At 38.6% G+C, this 16,301-nt stretch overlaps 1 protein-coding gene across 2 annotated transcripts in view; it reads right to left on the bottom strand.

The window, feature by feature from the left end:
* Positions 1–16,301, bottom strand: part of ANKRD28 (ankyrin repeat domain 28) — a 138,354-nt gene that overhangs the window by 19,709 nt on the left and 102,344 nt on the right. For both annotated transcript variants that reach the window (XM_063452321.1, XM_063452320.1), the window contains exons 16-22: positions 15,198–15,224; positions 14,188–14,262; positions 13,321–13,522; positions 8,466–8,553; positions 6,457–6,574; positions 3,029–3,248; positions 67–154 (exon numbers count right to left, since the gene is read on the bottom strand). In XM_063452321.1, the coding sequence (XP_063308391.1) occupies positions 67–154; positions 3,029–3,248; positions 6,457–6,574; positions 8,466–8,553; positions 13,321–13,522; positions 14,188–14,262; positions 15,198–15,224 (818 nt within the window). The remainder of the gene's footprint in view (positions 1–66; positions 155–3,028; positions 3,249–6,456; positions 6,575–8,465; positions 8,554–13,320; positions 13,523–14,187; positions 14,263–15,197; positions 15,225–16,301) is intronic.

Genomic DNA, 16,301 nt, shown 5'->3' with positions numbered 1-16,301 from the left:
AAAAACTATTTAAGTGATCAATAAATAAATATAGAGATAGAGACACTGTATCTGTAATTCACTTACACTGCGCAATGCAACGGACTAAAAGAATTTCCTTCCATTTTCTGAAAAACCTCTTGTTCCAACAAGAGTTCTACACATGCGTCATGACCTAAATAGTGCAATAAACACAATTGTTCAGCTCATAAATGAAACAGTTTTTTTTTTTTAATTACCTGTTAATTTAATTTAGTGATAGACAGATTGAGTCTCGCTCATATATTACAGATGCAAGAACAAGGTGCAACAAGTAGATAATTGGTTTCAGGAGGGCAATATTTAAAATTTAAAAGAGCAGTAAAGACCTAATGAATTAGTGAAGATTTGCAAGACGTTTCCCCCAAAATACATGTGGTAGATGTGACCACAGGTGAAAACCTTATGTCTTATTAAATTGCTGGGATTCTTGGAATGGAGGTATGGCTATTGCCCTTAATGTTTAATGAGCGGCTATTACAGCCCTGTTAATACGATTATTAACCTATCCCCAAGGTGACTAACAATCTGGAATAATAATCACAACTATCATTCAAGACTCGTGATTCTGGTCATGACATTTCATTGCTCTGGATCATTTTTGCCCTGCTATCAAGCTGTTCAACCTTTGCTGATTTTCCCTTTCTCCTCGCCACGTCTATCTTTTACTTTGTCTTTTTTTTTTCTACTTCTTTAACCCCTTAAGGACACATGACGGAAATATTCCATCATGATTCCCTTTTATTCCAGAAGTTGTGTCCTTAATAGGTTAAGTTCCCTTAATTGCACAAATAAATAAATACTATAACTATACATTATGTATTATTTTGCTTCTATAATTTTATTTAGTACTCCACGTGCAATGTGTAATAAAAATATCAGGAACAAAGCATGTAAAATGATTCCTTCTAAATATAACAATTATATATGTCAAACGATTCATACTAATCCATACCAAATGAAAACTAATCATTCTAAAGCACAACACACATCGATCTCTAGAATTTTGCCTTGCTTGCCCTATAACTGATCTTTCTTTCCCTCGCTAAACCTTTCAGCTGTTTACTGTACTCTTCCAGCACTTCCTTTTTGTAAGACAATGCATTACAACATGCTCATATTAGAAATGGAAAGAAAATATATACAATATGAAAACACAATTATTTAAAGCGGTCTTAACAGTTTTAGTACGTTTATTTCCGGGTAAAGCGCCTATCATAACATTTACTAGCATTTCATTTCCAAAAAATGAAATACAGGGTCAATAACTTTTTTCTTCCTACTAGCTATATATGACACTTTGTATGCTTATTTACATTTATTTTCCAAATATAAACACCAATCATAATAAAGCAATTTTTCACCATTTGCATTTGATGATTACATGCACTCAGTATACAGAGAAACCTGTAGATCAAGCTTTTATTAATATACTCCTCAAAATGTAAATCATCAAAGTAACAGGGATCCCAAAGTACAGGGCAAGTGTATTAAATAACTAAAGAATGAGCAAAAACTGACACCAGCAGCTAATAACACCATATGAATCAAAGACAACAGTAAGAGTACAACTTAACTTCACACAACTACACATTCACATTCTCCTAATTATATAATAGCCTTGTTTCCCAGCTTCTGTTGATCCTTACAGGACCACTATAGTGCCAGGAAAACACTCGTTTTCCTGGCACTATAGTGCTCTGAGGGTGCCCCCATCCTCAGGGACCCCCTCCCGCCGGGCTCTGGAGAGAGGAAGGGGTTAAAAAAATCTTACCTTTCTCCAGCGCCAGGCGGGGAGCTTTCCTCCTCCTCCTTCCTCGCGACGTCATCGGCTGAATGCGCATGCGTGGCAGGAGCCGCGCGCGCATTCAGCCAGTTCATAGGAAAGCATTTACAATGCTTTCCTATGGACGCTGGCGTCTTCTCACTGTGATTTTTACAGTGATAAGCACGTAAGCGCCTCTAGCGGCTGTCTATGAGACAGCCACTAGAGGCTCTAGAGGCTGGATTAACGCTCAGTATAAACATAGCAGTTTCTCTGAAACTGCTATGTTTATTTAAAAAAAAACAAAAACCAAAAAAAAGTTAACCCTAGCTGGACCAGGCACCCAGACCACTTCATTAAGCTGAAGTGGTCTGGGTGCCTATAGTGGTCCTTTAACCGTCCAATTAACAATTCAATATTTTGTTAAAGGACCACTAAAAGAAATCCAGGCCACTTAATGCTGTGGTCCTGAATATTTAACCTTGCAATGCGAAAGATCAAATTTTTTTATTTTTAAATCGATACATTACAGCAAGCATGTCAAACTCAAAGGCTAACACGGGCTATATAAACATAGTTTCAGTTTATGTGGGCGGCAAAAAAAAAAAACGTAGAAAAGTAGGTTTATGAAGAAAAGTACAGTATATAAAAAAAAATTTCCTCACCATCGTAGGGCTTCAAAGTAAACAAAAAAAAAAATATTTTAAGGAGACATGCATTTGCAAATAACCACTGTTTTAGTCCAACTACCTTGACATATTAAGAAAAGTTTGGTAATGGGACTGAAATAGTGAATGTAAACAACTGACGTTATTTTGTTGATTTTGAAGTGTGTTCTTCACTGTAGCTGAGATAATCAAACTTCATGATCTCAGCCAATCCAATGCTTTCCCATAGGAAAGCATCGGGAGGCTATGGTGCATGTGTGGCAAAAAGCTGCGCAGCTAATCAGCATCTCCATGCAGACCCAATCTAATACACATGAGAATCACTGGATTGGACATCGGCGGAGAAACCATGGTCTAAATAGTGTTCCATGTTTGCCTGTTTAGTTAAAGATGATGAAACTTACTGCAGAAATAAATTGCAAAGTGAAATAGTTTATTTTATATATATATATATATACACACACTTCCAAACAAACTTGTTCTGAATCTCACTTTTATTTACAAATAGAATTTGCGAACAGAAAAAAATACTGCAATAAAAATAATTATGATGCACAGGGGATATTAAATAACATACCATTATAGCAGGCCCAATGTAGAGATGTATATCCATGATTGTCTGCTATTGCTGGGACGATGTCAACTGACACGGCAGTCTGAAGAAGAGCACCCAAAACACCTATATGACCACAAGCTGCTGCTAAGTGAATCGGTGTTCGACCTCTGCAGTCTCGTAACAAGAAGTTAGCATTGTGCTGTAGCAAGGCTTCTACACACTCTTCATGCCCAGTCACTGCCTAAAAGACAACAACATGGGAGAGAACATATGTGAGATGGAAAATTTTAGCCTGTCAAGACTGATCACTATATTCCAGACAGGGCCAGGAATATCAGACAGCACCAGAAGAGAATGGATGATTTTTAGGGTCTCGGTTTAGTGCCCTGATTATTTTTAAAAGGGAATTCTAAAGATAACTATTATTCATTGCAGAGGTTAGAACACCTTAATTCTATGGGATCCTTTACCCAGGTTCTCTCTCATACCACTTGCGATCACCGATAATATGTGCCCCTCCTCTGCATGAAAATTGTATTTCCTCATTATTAAAGGGACCCTAGTCACCAGAACAACTGCAGCTTATTGTTTTGGTTCTGGGTAGTATATTCATTCACTTGCAGTGAACACTTTTTTCAGAGAAAAGGCAATGTTTACATTACAGCCTAGGGACACCTCCATTGGTCACTCCTCAGACTGCTACTAGAGGTGCTTCCTGGGGCAGTGCTGGAGACACTGAACTTTCCCCATAGAGATGCATCGATTCAATGCATCATTATGAGGAGATGCTGATTGGCCAGGGCTGTATTTGGCTTGCTCCTGATATGCCTCCTTGACAAGCTCAGACAATCCAATGCTTTCCTATGGGAAAGCATTTTGATTGGCTCAGATCATCACTTATGATGAAGTCAGCCAAGAAGGCAGATCAGGGGCAGAACAAGCAACAGCAGGCTGAAATAAAGTTAAGATTTTACAATAATTAGGGGGGTAGGGAGCCAGGGGGGCTAAATGGTGTTTTCAACACTATAGGGTCAGTAATACATGTTCCTTTAAATGTGTAGCCAAGCATCCTAGATGAACAATGAAATTAATAGCAGGTTCATTTTTTTTTTTTTACCAATTAATGCAACTTAAAGGAGCTTACTCTAGTGCTTTATGTGTCAAGGGAGTACCCTCTTTTTTAATTTTACAAAAAGTCCAGATTTCAATGGAAATTGTCACTTTTATATATTAACCTTGTTACACCCCTTGCCTGTCAATTAGACAACCATTCCGGTTACTTCCTGCTTGGATAGCTCAGAGGAGACAATTGCCAAAAGCACAAGACTTCTCATTGAGCTGCATTGGGAAGTCTGTGAAGGGACAGCCACAGAAAGACTGGGTGGGGTTAGAAAAGGAGGGCTTGCAAAGGCTGCACACAAGAGAACTGCCGCTTTTGCAAGCTGTTTTTAGATATACCCCCAATAAAAAATGCATACACTATTTCATTGGAGGTACATATACTATATAGTGCTTTTTATCTTTAGTATTTGGGCAATGTAGTTAAGCTTTAAATGTCTTCATACAAAATGACTGGGTGCATTTTAGAACATGCAAAGATACTGCTATTTATTGCCAATGTTATATATTTAAAAGGGTAAACTATGCATTACTATATCTACTATCCATTAAGATTTTAGAACATAAATTTGTTTTTACATCAAAGAATCTACTTACACTGATCGATTATACGGACTAAAAGCAATGATTAATGGAAACTATAAATGGGGCTGGAAGTATGACTGTTTTATTATACAGCCAAGTTCAAATACAGTTTAATGCTGCTGGAATAATTCCAGCTTGAAGAAAGCACTTTACCATTAAATGCATCTCTGGCCTTGAGACAGTATGGCATATTCGAATAAAATGTACCGGCATGGATCTATTTTTTTTTAATTTTTTTTAAAAAAGGAGGAATTACAATTTATATGTACCTGGAATTTAAAAAGTACCGGCTAAAACAAAAAGTAAAAAAAAATGGAGATCAAGTTTCAAATATGATTCTAAAATGTATAGAATTTCCCCCCCAAAATTGCATGTATATGTATTCACATCATATTATTTGATTACAATTAGAGAATTATATATAGACCTGATACTGGGTGAAGGAATATTTGAGATGAATAATTTTACACTAGACTGTTTTCGCAGTCAACCAGAACCTTTATATTCGTATGACCAATGGCCAGTGTGTCTGTGGAATTAACTATGCATAATAATTCTGTGTACAATACAGGTATGACAGCAAACGTAGCTTGATACTTACATTTCATGCAAGTTTTTTATTTCTTATAATAAAATGTTAAAAAAGTGAAGCATGAGTCACTTCTTCCAGAAAGGAATGGGGAAATGGCTATCCACCGCTTCCAGTATTCCATTAAGACAGGAAAAAAAAAATCTCCTTAAAACTTAACCACTTCATTATGGTCACTAGACAGATAAAACAGATTGCACACAACAAATGTGACCACGATTCTACCTCACCAGAACCCTTACAAAATACATGGCAGCGCAACAAACCACATTATGTTCTTTGAAATCTTGCATGCCGTCTGACTAAGGCCCTGATTAATAATTTTGGATAAGCTTTTCAAATAATTTAATATTTTGAAAAAGATTTTCAGATTTAATATAATTTTAAACGTTCATCCACAAAATATTAAATCAAGGCAATAAAGTACTTTGTGCAGGGCCAAAAATACAGAATTATAAACTTATGGGAATGTTTCTATGCTTTTTCTCATATGTTTTAATTGTAAATCTCTCCTTAGTACTTAGTCGCTTGTCTTTGTAAGAATCCCTTTTGGCAAAAACAGGTTATGAATCTAAAATAAGGAATACTTGACAAGTTGTTTGCTTCCCCTTTAACTCTATAGCTCCAGGATTGTTTTGACTGGTATTTAACTAGCCGGCAGATAGACCGAGTTTCTGTTCCAATTCACTTATTGTCCGATCAGTAGGCATATTTAAGTTTAGTTCTCTGATAGAGCTATGTTATACTGGTATGGTAGATTGCAATCACAAAAGTGCCTGCAAAATTAAAAGAAAACCACCATTTTGCTAAAGTAATATGTCAAGGGGCAACTCAAAGGCTGCTCCGTTTTAAGTGGTGCATTACAAAATAAAATATGACATTTCTGGTTAATTATGACCAGAAATCTTATGTTTAACCCTAAATTACATACATGAATACGGTAAAAAAAGAAAACCCAGCTGCACACATGAACACGAACTGCCAAAGATTTCCATATGAAAATGCCCCATCACATTTATATCAACATAATGTTAGTAGACATTAAAATATACTTAAGTTTGGACAATATCTAATATGTAAATACCAAGACAGCATTTATATAAAAACGTATTCAGATACAACCTTGTTTAAATAAAGGTTACAAAAACCTTCTTACCCCTCTGTGCAAAGCAGTCCTTCCCCATTTATCTTTGGCATCTACATTGGCTCCTTTGTTGAGCAAGGAATAAACGCACTCCGTATGTCCATTCAGAACAGAAAGCATCAACGGAGTCCTGAACGATAAAAGGGAGAGAGAAGGAAGAGACACAGGTTTTACCGGAAAGCACATCAGTCAGTAAAGTAATTCCCTTATGGCCAACTTCCAGCAAAGCACTTAACTAGTGAATGGGCGTGCATTGCGGATCCTGGATCCAGACATATAAATTACAGCCAATTTCTCTTAAGCACGTGCCAAAAACTCAAATGAAAATATTGATAAGTGCAATAAGTGCTAATGAAACTGCATTATCTTTCCTGTTAACGCATAAAAAGTTAAATGGCTGAAAATATATTAAAAAAAATTTTAAAAGTATAATATATTTAAATAGACCTTCATGTCAGTATTTGACCATGGTGCATTACTACAAGCACAATCCTATGAAATGATTAGCCAGGACCATATGAATACACAAGAAATACACACATGTATTTCAGAAGTTTGTGCCTAGTGATTTAGATATGTGGGAAGAATTACGCACATCTCTCTGCTTCTGACTGAGATCAATCAGGAATATTATCAGCCAATCCAATGCTTCTTCACAGAGAAGCATTAAGGGACCTTCTGAGCAAGTGCAGCAATCAGCATCTCCTTATAAAGATGCACTGTACCAATGCAAAGGGAAGCGCTGTGCATCTTTATGTGACGCATGACAGTGCAAGACTGATCTAGAGCCTGCATAGATTACATCTCACAATGAGTCAGAGAATGCCTCTTCCACCCTAGCCGTTGTTTGTGAATGCTGCTATGAAATCTTGCAAATGTGGGTGTTTTAGATTAAAATGTCAAAATCCCTGTTAAGCAACATGGATCAGTGGACAGAGCTCAATCTGTGATATCTTAGAGTAATTCAGTTTTACTGGTCAGAGACTGAGAAAATCAGTTGGGTTATAACATCCAGGACATTATTGGAAACCAATAACAAGCTACATGTCGCTGGTTACATTATTTTATATTTTTGTATCAGAAAATAGTTATTTCTGTGCTGCAAGGTTTCATCGTACATATATGAAATTATAGGAAGCCGTCTGATCCTCTACCAGTAAAAATGTTGGATAATTCTAGTGTGCCTCACTCTTCAGTCTCCTTGATAAGGCAGAATTTACACCTGAGCATTATGACTACTAAGTCCATCCAAGTTGAATAGCAGAGATAGGCTGTAGGGCAGATACCACAGACTTGCAGGAGTGTAATTTTCCTTTGCAGGTATGAGGGTCCAGTCAGCTGACATAAGCCCATATATAACAGTCTGTTGAACTGCTAGATATGATTGACAAGTGCATGTTTATAGTATTTTTTTCTCTTAATGCAGTGCATGTTCAATATAAAAAAATAAAATAAAAAAGTTAGTAGTCTTTGCTTATCCTATACACAGTTTAAAGGGACACTATAGTCACCAGAACAACTACAGAGTAATGTAGTTCTGGTGAGAATAATCAATGTCTTCAGGCATTTTCATGCAAACACTGCCTTTTACATTGCTCCCAAGTACCAAGGAGGCAGATCGTGGTGGGGCCAGCGTCGGTGAACCCACGCCGCGTTGAAAATAAGGAGAGTTAACATTTTCTAAGGGGGTAAAAGGAGGGGGGAAGTCACCTAAATGGTGGATTAAAAACTATAGGGTCAGGATTACAGGTTTGTGTTCCTGTCCCTATAATGTTTCTTTAAACACTGAAACAGTTATTTTTGTTATGAGATGCCAAAGATTGAGGTCTTCACACAAGTCTTCATACGCAATAATTCTTCTACCAAATGCTGTGTCAAAGTAGATGGAATTTTGTAATATTTTAGCTGAATATTTTTAACATTTCCATTTCATATTCTGATCTATATATAGCACAAACTGACACTAATTAAGAACAATATGTTCTCTAGGAAAGCAGCAAGGACGTAAAACAAGTACTTACTGTCCATTTCCGTCATGAATATCCACTGCTGCTTGTACATCTGTATTACCGATGAGGAGCCTCAAACACTCTGAATGACCATTAATGGCTACAGAAGAAAAAAATTATGCTAAATAGAACATATCAAATATGGTGATCATAATCTGGATATCTGGCAATCTACACTAAACATGTCAGTGTCAATACTTTCAGAATAAAAATAATCATCTGTGTATTTAGGGCAGCAAACCCTCTTACAAGAGATGACAACTAAGTGGATTCTGGGCACCCATGTTAATGTAAAGCTGTGCCTATAAAAACATAATTCTGCTGCGGATACTTTATGTGGAGCGTTTATAAAGACCTTCATAATAGCCTTTGTAGCAATACAAGATAAAAAAGCAGCTAGAAAAGTACGGAGATGTTTGGGGGTGGAAGGAGAAAATATGGTCTTGCAATCTGCAGACAACCGTAAAATGTTGTTAAGGTTCACTGATGACAATAGGAGTGGCTGGAATATCCTATACAGATCTAAAGTGCATGAAATATTGACTTTTAAAATGCTTGGAACATGTACGCAGTGCCAAAAGGCACCCAAAGCATGATATCAGTTAGCTAAAAGTAAATGTTCAATAATAAAAATAAAATTTAAAAAAAGTGCTATATTGTATAAAATACAAATTTTATTGAAGCAATGATACCTTTTTTTTATTGAACTAACAACGCTTATTTACTATTTCAGTTTTAATAAAAGTAAAACATGTGACAGGGACAGCGATGGGCACAAAAATGTCAACACAATACGCTAATCTTTTCATGGCTGACCTAGACAGCAGATTCTTATGTACACAGTCCCACAAACCATATACATATTATGGTTACATCAATGATATTTCCATAATATGGACAGAATGAGAAGAAAGCCTTATAGACTTCCATAAGTCATTTGATTAACCCCTTAAGGACCAAACTCTGGAATAAAAGGGAATCATGACAGGTCACACATGTCATGTGTTCTTAAGGGGTTAAAGGAACTAGGGATCGCCCGATTATCAGTTTTTCCAACATTATCGGGATTGCCTGATAATCACCGGTAATAAGGTGGGCAGACGCGTCCATAAGGCGGCACAAGCGGCCGCCTTAGGGCGCCCGGCTGAAATAGCGTCAACGGCAGGAGGAGGGAGCACAGTGCTCCCTCCTACTAGGCACTCTGTGTAGCGTGGCTGAGCGGAGCAGTGCGCACCGCGGTACAGGAAATTATGTTTCCTGTACCCAGCCTGACTGAAAGGAAGTACTCACAGAGAGCACTTCCTGTCAGTCCAGCCAGGAACAGGAAACATAAGTTACTATACCGTGGGAGGCACGACAGGGCAAGGAACATTATGAGACAGTGGAGGGTGGGGGAGGAAGAAGGAAAGAACACTATGGGATGAGGGTGGGGGAGGAAGAAGGAAAGAACACTATGGGATGAGGGAGGGGGTGGAGAAGGAAAGAACACGGGGGTGGAGAAGGAAAGAACACGGGGGTGGGAAGGAAAGAACACGGGGGAGGGAAGGAAAGAACACGGGGGAGGGAAGGAAAGAACACGGGGGAGGGAAGGAAAGAACACGGGGGAGGGAAGGAAAGAACACGGGGGAGGGAAGGAAAGAACACGGGGGAGGGAAGGAAAGAACACGGGGGAGGGAAGGAAAGAACACGGGGGAGGGAAGGAAAGAACACGGGGGAGGGAAGGAAAGAACACGGGGGAGGGAAGGAAAGAACACGGGGGAGGGAAGGAAAGAACACGGGGGAGGGAAGGAAAGAACACGGGGGAGGGAAGGAAAGAACACGGGGGAGGGAAGGAAAGAACACGGGGGAGGGAAGGAAAGAACACGGGGGAGGGAAGGAAAGAACACGGGGGAGGGAAGGAAAGAACACGGGGGAGGGAAGGAAAGAACACGGGGGAGGGAAGGAAAGAACACGGGGGAGGGAAGGAAAGAACACGGGGGAGGGAAGGAAAGAACACGGGGGAGGGAAGGAAAGAACACGGGGGAGGGAAGGAAAGAACACGGGGGAGGGAAGGAAAGAACACGGGGGAGGGAAGGAAAGAACACGGGGGAGGGAAGGAAAGAACACGGGGGAGGGAAGGAAAGAACACGGGGGAGGGAAGGAAAGAACACGGGGGAGGGAAGGAAAGAACACGGGGGAGGGAAGGAAAGAACACGGGGGAGGGAAGGAAAGAACACGGGGGAGGGAAGGAAAGAACACGGGGGAGGGAAGGAAAGAACACGGGGGAGGGAAGGAAAGAACACGGGGGAGGGAAGGAAAGAACACGGGGGAGGGAAGGAAAGAACACGGGGGAGGGAAGGAAAGAACACGGGGGAGGGAAGGAAAGAACACGGGGGAGGGAAGGAAAGAACACGGGGGAGGGAAGGAAAGAACACGGGGGAGGGAAGGAAAGAACACGGGGGAGGGAAGGAAAGAACACGGGGGAGGGAAGGAAAGAACACGGGGGAGGGAAGGAAAGAACACGGGGGAGGGAAGGAAAGAACACGGGGGAGGGAAGGAAAGAACACGGGAGGGGGTGGAGAAAGAATACTGGGGGAGAGGGGGGAAAGAATACTGGGGGAGAGGGGGGAAAGAACACGGGGAGGGAGAAAGAACACTGGGGGAGAGGGGGAAAGAACCCTATGAGACAGGGGAGGGTGGGGAAAAAACACTAGGGGAGGGAGAGACTAACATTAAGGGAGGGCACTAAGGTACAGGGGAGGGGAGGGAAAAGGAACACTGGGGTAGAAGGGAGAGGAACATTAAGGTGAATGGGGAGGGGTACTAAGAGACAGGTAAGGGGAGGGGCAGGAAGTGTTCCTACCGCACATATTTACACACACACACACACACACCGCATCCACTACACAAACACATTGCATCCACTACACAAATACTCACTGCATCTACTACAAACAAATATTTGTGTAGAAATTCTCTTTTTATAAAAATGGTAAATGTACAGAATATCAGTAAGCTAATGGCCTGAAAGTTCCCAGATTATTGGTATCGTTCCTAAAAAACAAAACAAAAAAACAATATTGGTCGATCCCTTAAAGGAACACTACAGGGTTAGGAACACAAACATGTATTACTGACCCTATAGTGTTAAAAACACCATCTAGCCCCCCTAAACACAGTAACATCTTACTTGTATTTCAGTCTACTGCTGCTGACTTTGCCCCTGATCTGCATTCTTGGCTGACATTATGAATAGTGATGATCTGAGCTAGTAACAATGCTTTCCCATAGGAAAGCATATGATTGGCTGAGACGGTCAAGGAGGCAGATTGGGGCAGAGCCGGCACAAGCCACACACAGCCCTTGCCAATCAGCATCTCCTCATAGAGATGTATTGAATCCATGCATCTTTATAAGGAAAGTTCAGTGTCTCCATCCAAAGGGTGGAGACATTGAATGGCAGTGCTGCACACTGTGCAACACTACCACAGGAAGCACCTCTAGTAGCCATATGAGGAGTGGCCAGTGAAGGTATCCCTAGGCTGTAATGTAAACACTGCCTTTTCTCTAAAAAATACAGTGTTTATTGCAAAAAGTCTAAAGGGAATGATTCAACGCATCAGAACAAATACAATAAGCTGTAGTTGTTCTGGTGACTATAGTGTCTCTTTAATTTCACCCATCAATAAACCTCAAAATGAACTACTTAGATTACAGTGTGAGCTTCCTGGACTGCACAATAAAGGGTCTCCAATGGCATTCCTTATTCATGTACAGAAAACCCACATAAAGGTACAGCTACCTCCACAATTTCAGCTTCTATTCCAATCACACCAAACAAGATAAGATCTACAACTCTCAACATATAAGCGGCAAAAGCACATCCAGACACAATTACAAAAAAATAAATTAAAAAAATCACAACAACATTTAGGGATCATATTCGTGCACATCTGCAAACGTGGTGTATAAGATAGTGTGTTACAAAGCTTGCTACATTGGAGAGACTGGACTTAAGAAACATCAGAGAATGAACCTACTTAGACATTAAATTATTGGTCCTCACTACACTAAGACTGACCACGCCATCAAAAACCTAAAGACTAAAGTTCCTAAAGGGAATTATAAAGACTATCACGAATGGAAGACATTTGAGATGAAAATGATCACACATTTCAACACCAGAAATGAAGGACTTAATGTAGATTCTGGATTTCTAACACACTACGGAAACTTTGTATCTTAGATATTTATTTTTCAATACTCCTGCTGTACCTATATTTAAACAATTTATGTATACACATATATACAGCTGTATATTTGTATGCCCTGCTGTTTTTTTTTTATTAGCTTATTGACTCCCCTCTGTTTATTTACTTGTTCTGGTTATACTCAACAAAAGTGCACCTTTCACTCTCAGGCACATCATCTGCTATTTATGACACCCCACTTGCTCCCCCTCCCCTTCTTTAACAACATCAATTGTTGAACTCTATCATATTGATTAGTATTGCTTCAGACCTGAGAAAGAGAGGAAAATGCTTGAAAGCTTGTCTTAAGTATTGTGTTAGTCTCATACAAAAGGTATTACATACTGCATATTATATATTTATACACACACTTCTAATAGCCCCCCAAAATATTGAGAATGCAAAGTGGCACAATCAGATCATAAAAGCTGAAACAGCACACTAAATTCATACTTTCTTTGTTAAACTATAAAGCAGCAAGAGATTGAATCTGTGAGAACAAAAAATGTTATTAAACGAACAACATTCAGATTGAACATAGTGCTAGAATTCATACTACACAAGCCCCATGCTTTACTTCTGCAATTCTTCCATCCAACAGTTCTTTTAAAAAAAAGTACAATCTAAATTTACTGTACCTGCAGAATGAATAGGTGTTCTTTTCACTACGTAATCCTTTACCAATATTGATGCTCCTTGGTTGATCAGAACATCAACACATTCAACGTGCCCTTTGAAAGCAGCGAGGTCCAGAGGCGTTCTTCCTGTACTGTTCCTTACATCAAGGTCAAGTAAAGACTGTACCAGAACCTCTAGTGCTTGATGATGCCCATGATAAGCCTGATTTAAAAAAAAAAAAAAAAAAAAAAAAAAGTGTTTAAAGTTTTAAAGGAATGATAAAATATCATCTAGAGACCACAGATCCACTAAACAATAATTTGACTGGGAATTAAGGAATGTTATTTTTATTTGCCTCTTTAATATATAAAGCACTAAAAGCATTAGAATATTAAAAATATTTATACAAATTCTTCCAATAGTTTAACAAGATGTATTGTTCTTTAGAGCACTTTTACAAGTAGTGGAACCTGTGTAGGGATCAGTAAGATTATCTCTCTAGTTAAGAGATCTAAGACCAGTTTTCTATGTTTAGTATTCATAGATCAACATTCGGCCCGCAGACTACCACTTTAAATAGCTCTGCTAAGGTACATGGTATTCTATGAGCTTCCCTCATTGCTGTTCTCAGATATTGTGTTCTAGGTGTCAGAATGTGAAACTTTCTCAGTGCTGTTCAATTAGAGAGATGCTCATTTTTAGATGAAACCTGTAAACCAGATATATTTAGGAATAACTCTTTCTACATACAAATTTACAACAGCAACAAATGCAGATATCAACCAGGCGAAAACAGAAGATATACAATTCTCTACCACATTGTATGGCCCTTTCTAACACACATTTACTTCAGAGAAAACAAAACAAAAACGTTATAAACTACTTACAGCGAGGTGCAATGGACTTATTGGTGCCCGGGTATCTGCATCATTTAGCATGTCAGTACCTGAAGTTTCCATGAGCTGTAATGAAAAGTTTTGAGGACATATAAATACAGAAAGTGACATGCTCAAATAAAACCATTAACACATAGTACCAATATACAAAACAACGCACAAATAAATAATGACAATGTGCAAGATACCTTTCCACATACACAAATGGTGGGGCTGATATAACCTCCTTAGCTTGAACATACAAAACATGAGTTAAAGTAGAGCACTCAAAGAGCTAATCAGTCTAAAATCAGTCTAACAAAATAAACAATCTTAAGGATTCCCTACATATACACATATAATATTTACACATCTGTGCATTGGTTTAATGGAATAATTTCTAGCGGATGGATTCTAAAATGGTATTAACATTACACCTAAGCTCCACATGATGATTATTTGAACTTGAAGATATGCCTGTCCATAAAATAACACAAGGCACATTGATGCTCATAGACAATTCACAATGCTATTTTTTTTACTTTTTACTTAATAGTTAATAGCTTACCTTCAGCACAATTGCCAAGGCAAAAAATATAAGGAATTAATTTATTGATAGAGGTAAAAACGAGGAATTTTTAAATTGACTGTTTAACGATATTTACAATGTTTAAAGGGAAATCCCAAGAACCACAACCACTACAGTGTGATGTAATGGTTATGGGGCCAGGAGTGCCCTGGTGCCCTTCATTGTAAGAAATCAAACCATTTTAGAACATGTCAGTTCTTATCTGGGGTCTGCCGGGTGCCACTCCCCACCTCCACTACTGATGGAGAGTCAGAAGGTCCTAAGCTGGAGTTTCCGTTTCTGTCCTGAGCCAAGCCCTGCAAATACCCAGCTACCAGTCATCTGGTTTTATTGCCAACTCACACCTTATTATATGTATCAGTGTAAAACTTGCAAAACCTACAAATTTGAATACAAAGTAAATTTCTTGAAACGTGAAAGTGAAGCGACTTACAACATCGAGAGGGGTTTCTCTTGAAATCTATAACCAAAAAAGAGAAAAGAGAAAAGAAAGAAAGACAAGAGTATAAATATAGATAAGAATAAAAAGAAACCATGCTTGGGCTACTTCACAGCACCATTCTACAGGTTTAATCTGCATGTCACTATTTGTTCTCATATTAGAGAGAAAAAAACAGGATATCTGGAAAAAGCACAAAATGAACACATTTTAAGAGAATCAAATTTAGAAAACACACAAGTATGCTGGAACACCTGGAGGAATTTGATTGCACAGCTACTGCCCTTATTTAGGAGGTACAGTCCCTATTTTGGGCTAAAATCCCTCTCTCTCTTTTCTAAGAGTTCAATATTGTTGGTGTCTGACACAACAGAGCACCACACAGCAATAATATTCACAGTAATGTACTTTTAATCTACAATATACGTGTTTAGAAATCAGTCACAGTAATAAGATACTTTTTTCTTGTTCAAAATTATGTTTTAATGTAGGTTTAATGTTTCACTCACAGACTAATCAAGAGTATTTACTTGCTATCAAAGTTAAAGGAACAATTTGAAAAACAAAAAGCTTTCAGAGTGATTGCTATGGCTGAATGTAGCTCTGCATATTTGTGACTGTTATTTATATAGTACAGTTACAACATATCCTGCAGTGCTTTACAGTTTGAATGTGGGTACATTTAAACAAGATTATTAAAAACTAACTAGAACATGAAACAAGAGGTTACTGAAGACCCTTCTTCAATAAGCTTACAATCTAGCAGAGGTAAGTTTTAAAATAAAACAGGAAGCCCAATATCAATGAGTGAGTGTGTGGGAAGGAAGTCAAGTTAGAAGATAAGACAGTGAGGGACAGTGGTTCCTCTAATTGTGTTAGGAAAGAGGGTGCAGACATCTATAAGGGATAAAAGTTATGCAGGTTGATAATTGGCTTGTCAGAAGACAGGAGTTTTATGGGACTTTGATAGGGAGGGGGGGGGGGTTATTCTGTAAGAATGAGCTTCTATGGTTTAGGTTTGCCATGATATTAAAAAAAAAAAAAAAAAAATCATGGAACATACCTTTCTCACTATGCTACAAAACAGGAAGCTAATTC

The sequence above is a fragment of the Pelobates fuscus genome, chromosome 4 (genome assembly GCF_036172605.1).
Source record: "Pelobates fuscus isolate aPelFus1 chromosome 4, aPelFus1.pri, whole genome shotgun sequence".
NCBI lineage: Eukaryota > Metazoa > Chordata > Amphibia > Anura > Pelobatidae > Pelobates > Pelobates fuscus.
This window is presented reverse-complemented; position numbering and strand designations above follow the sequence as displayed.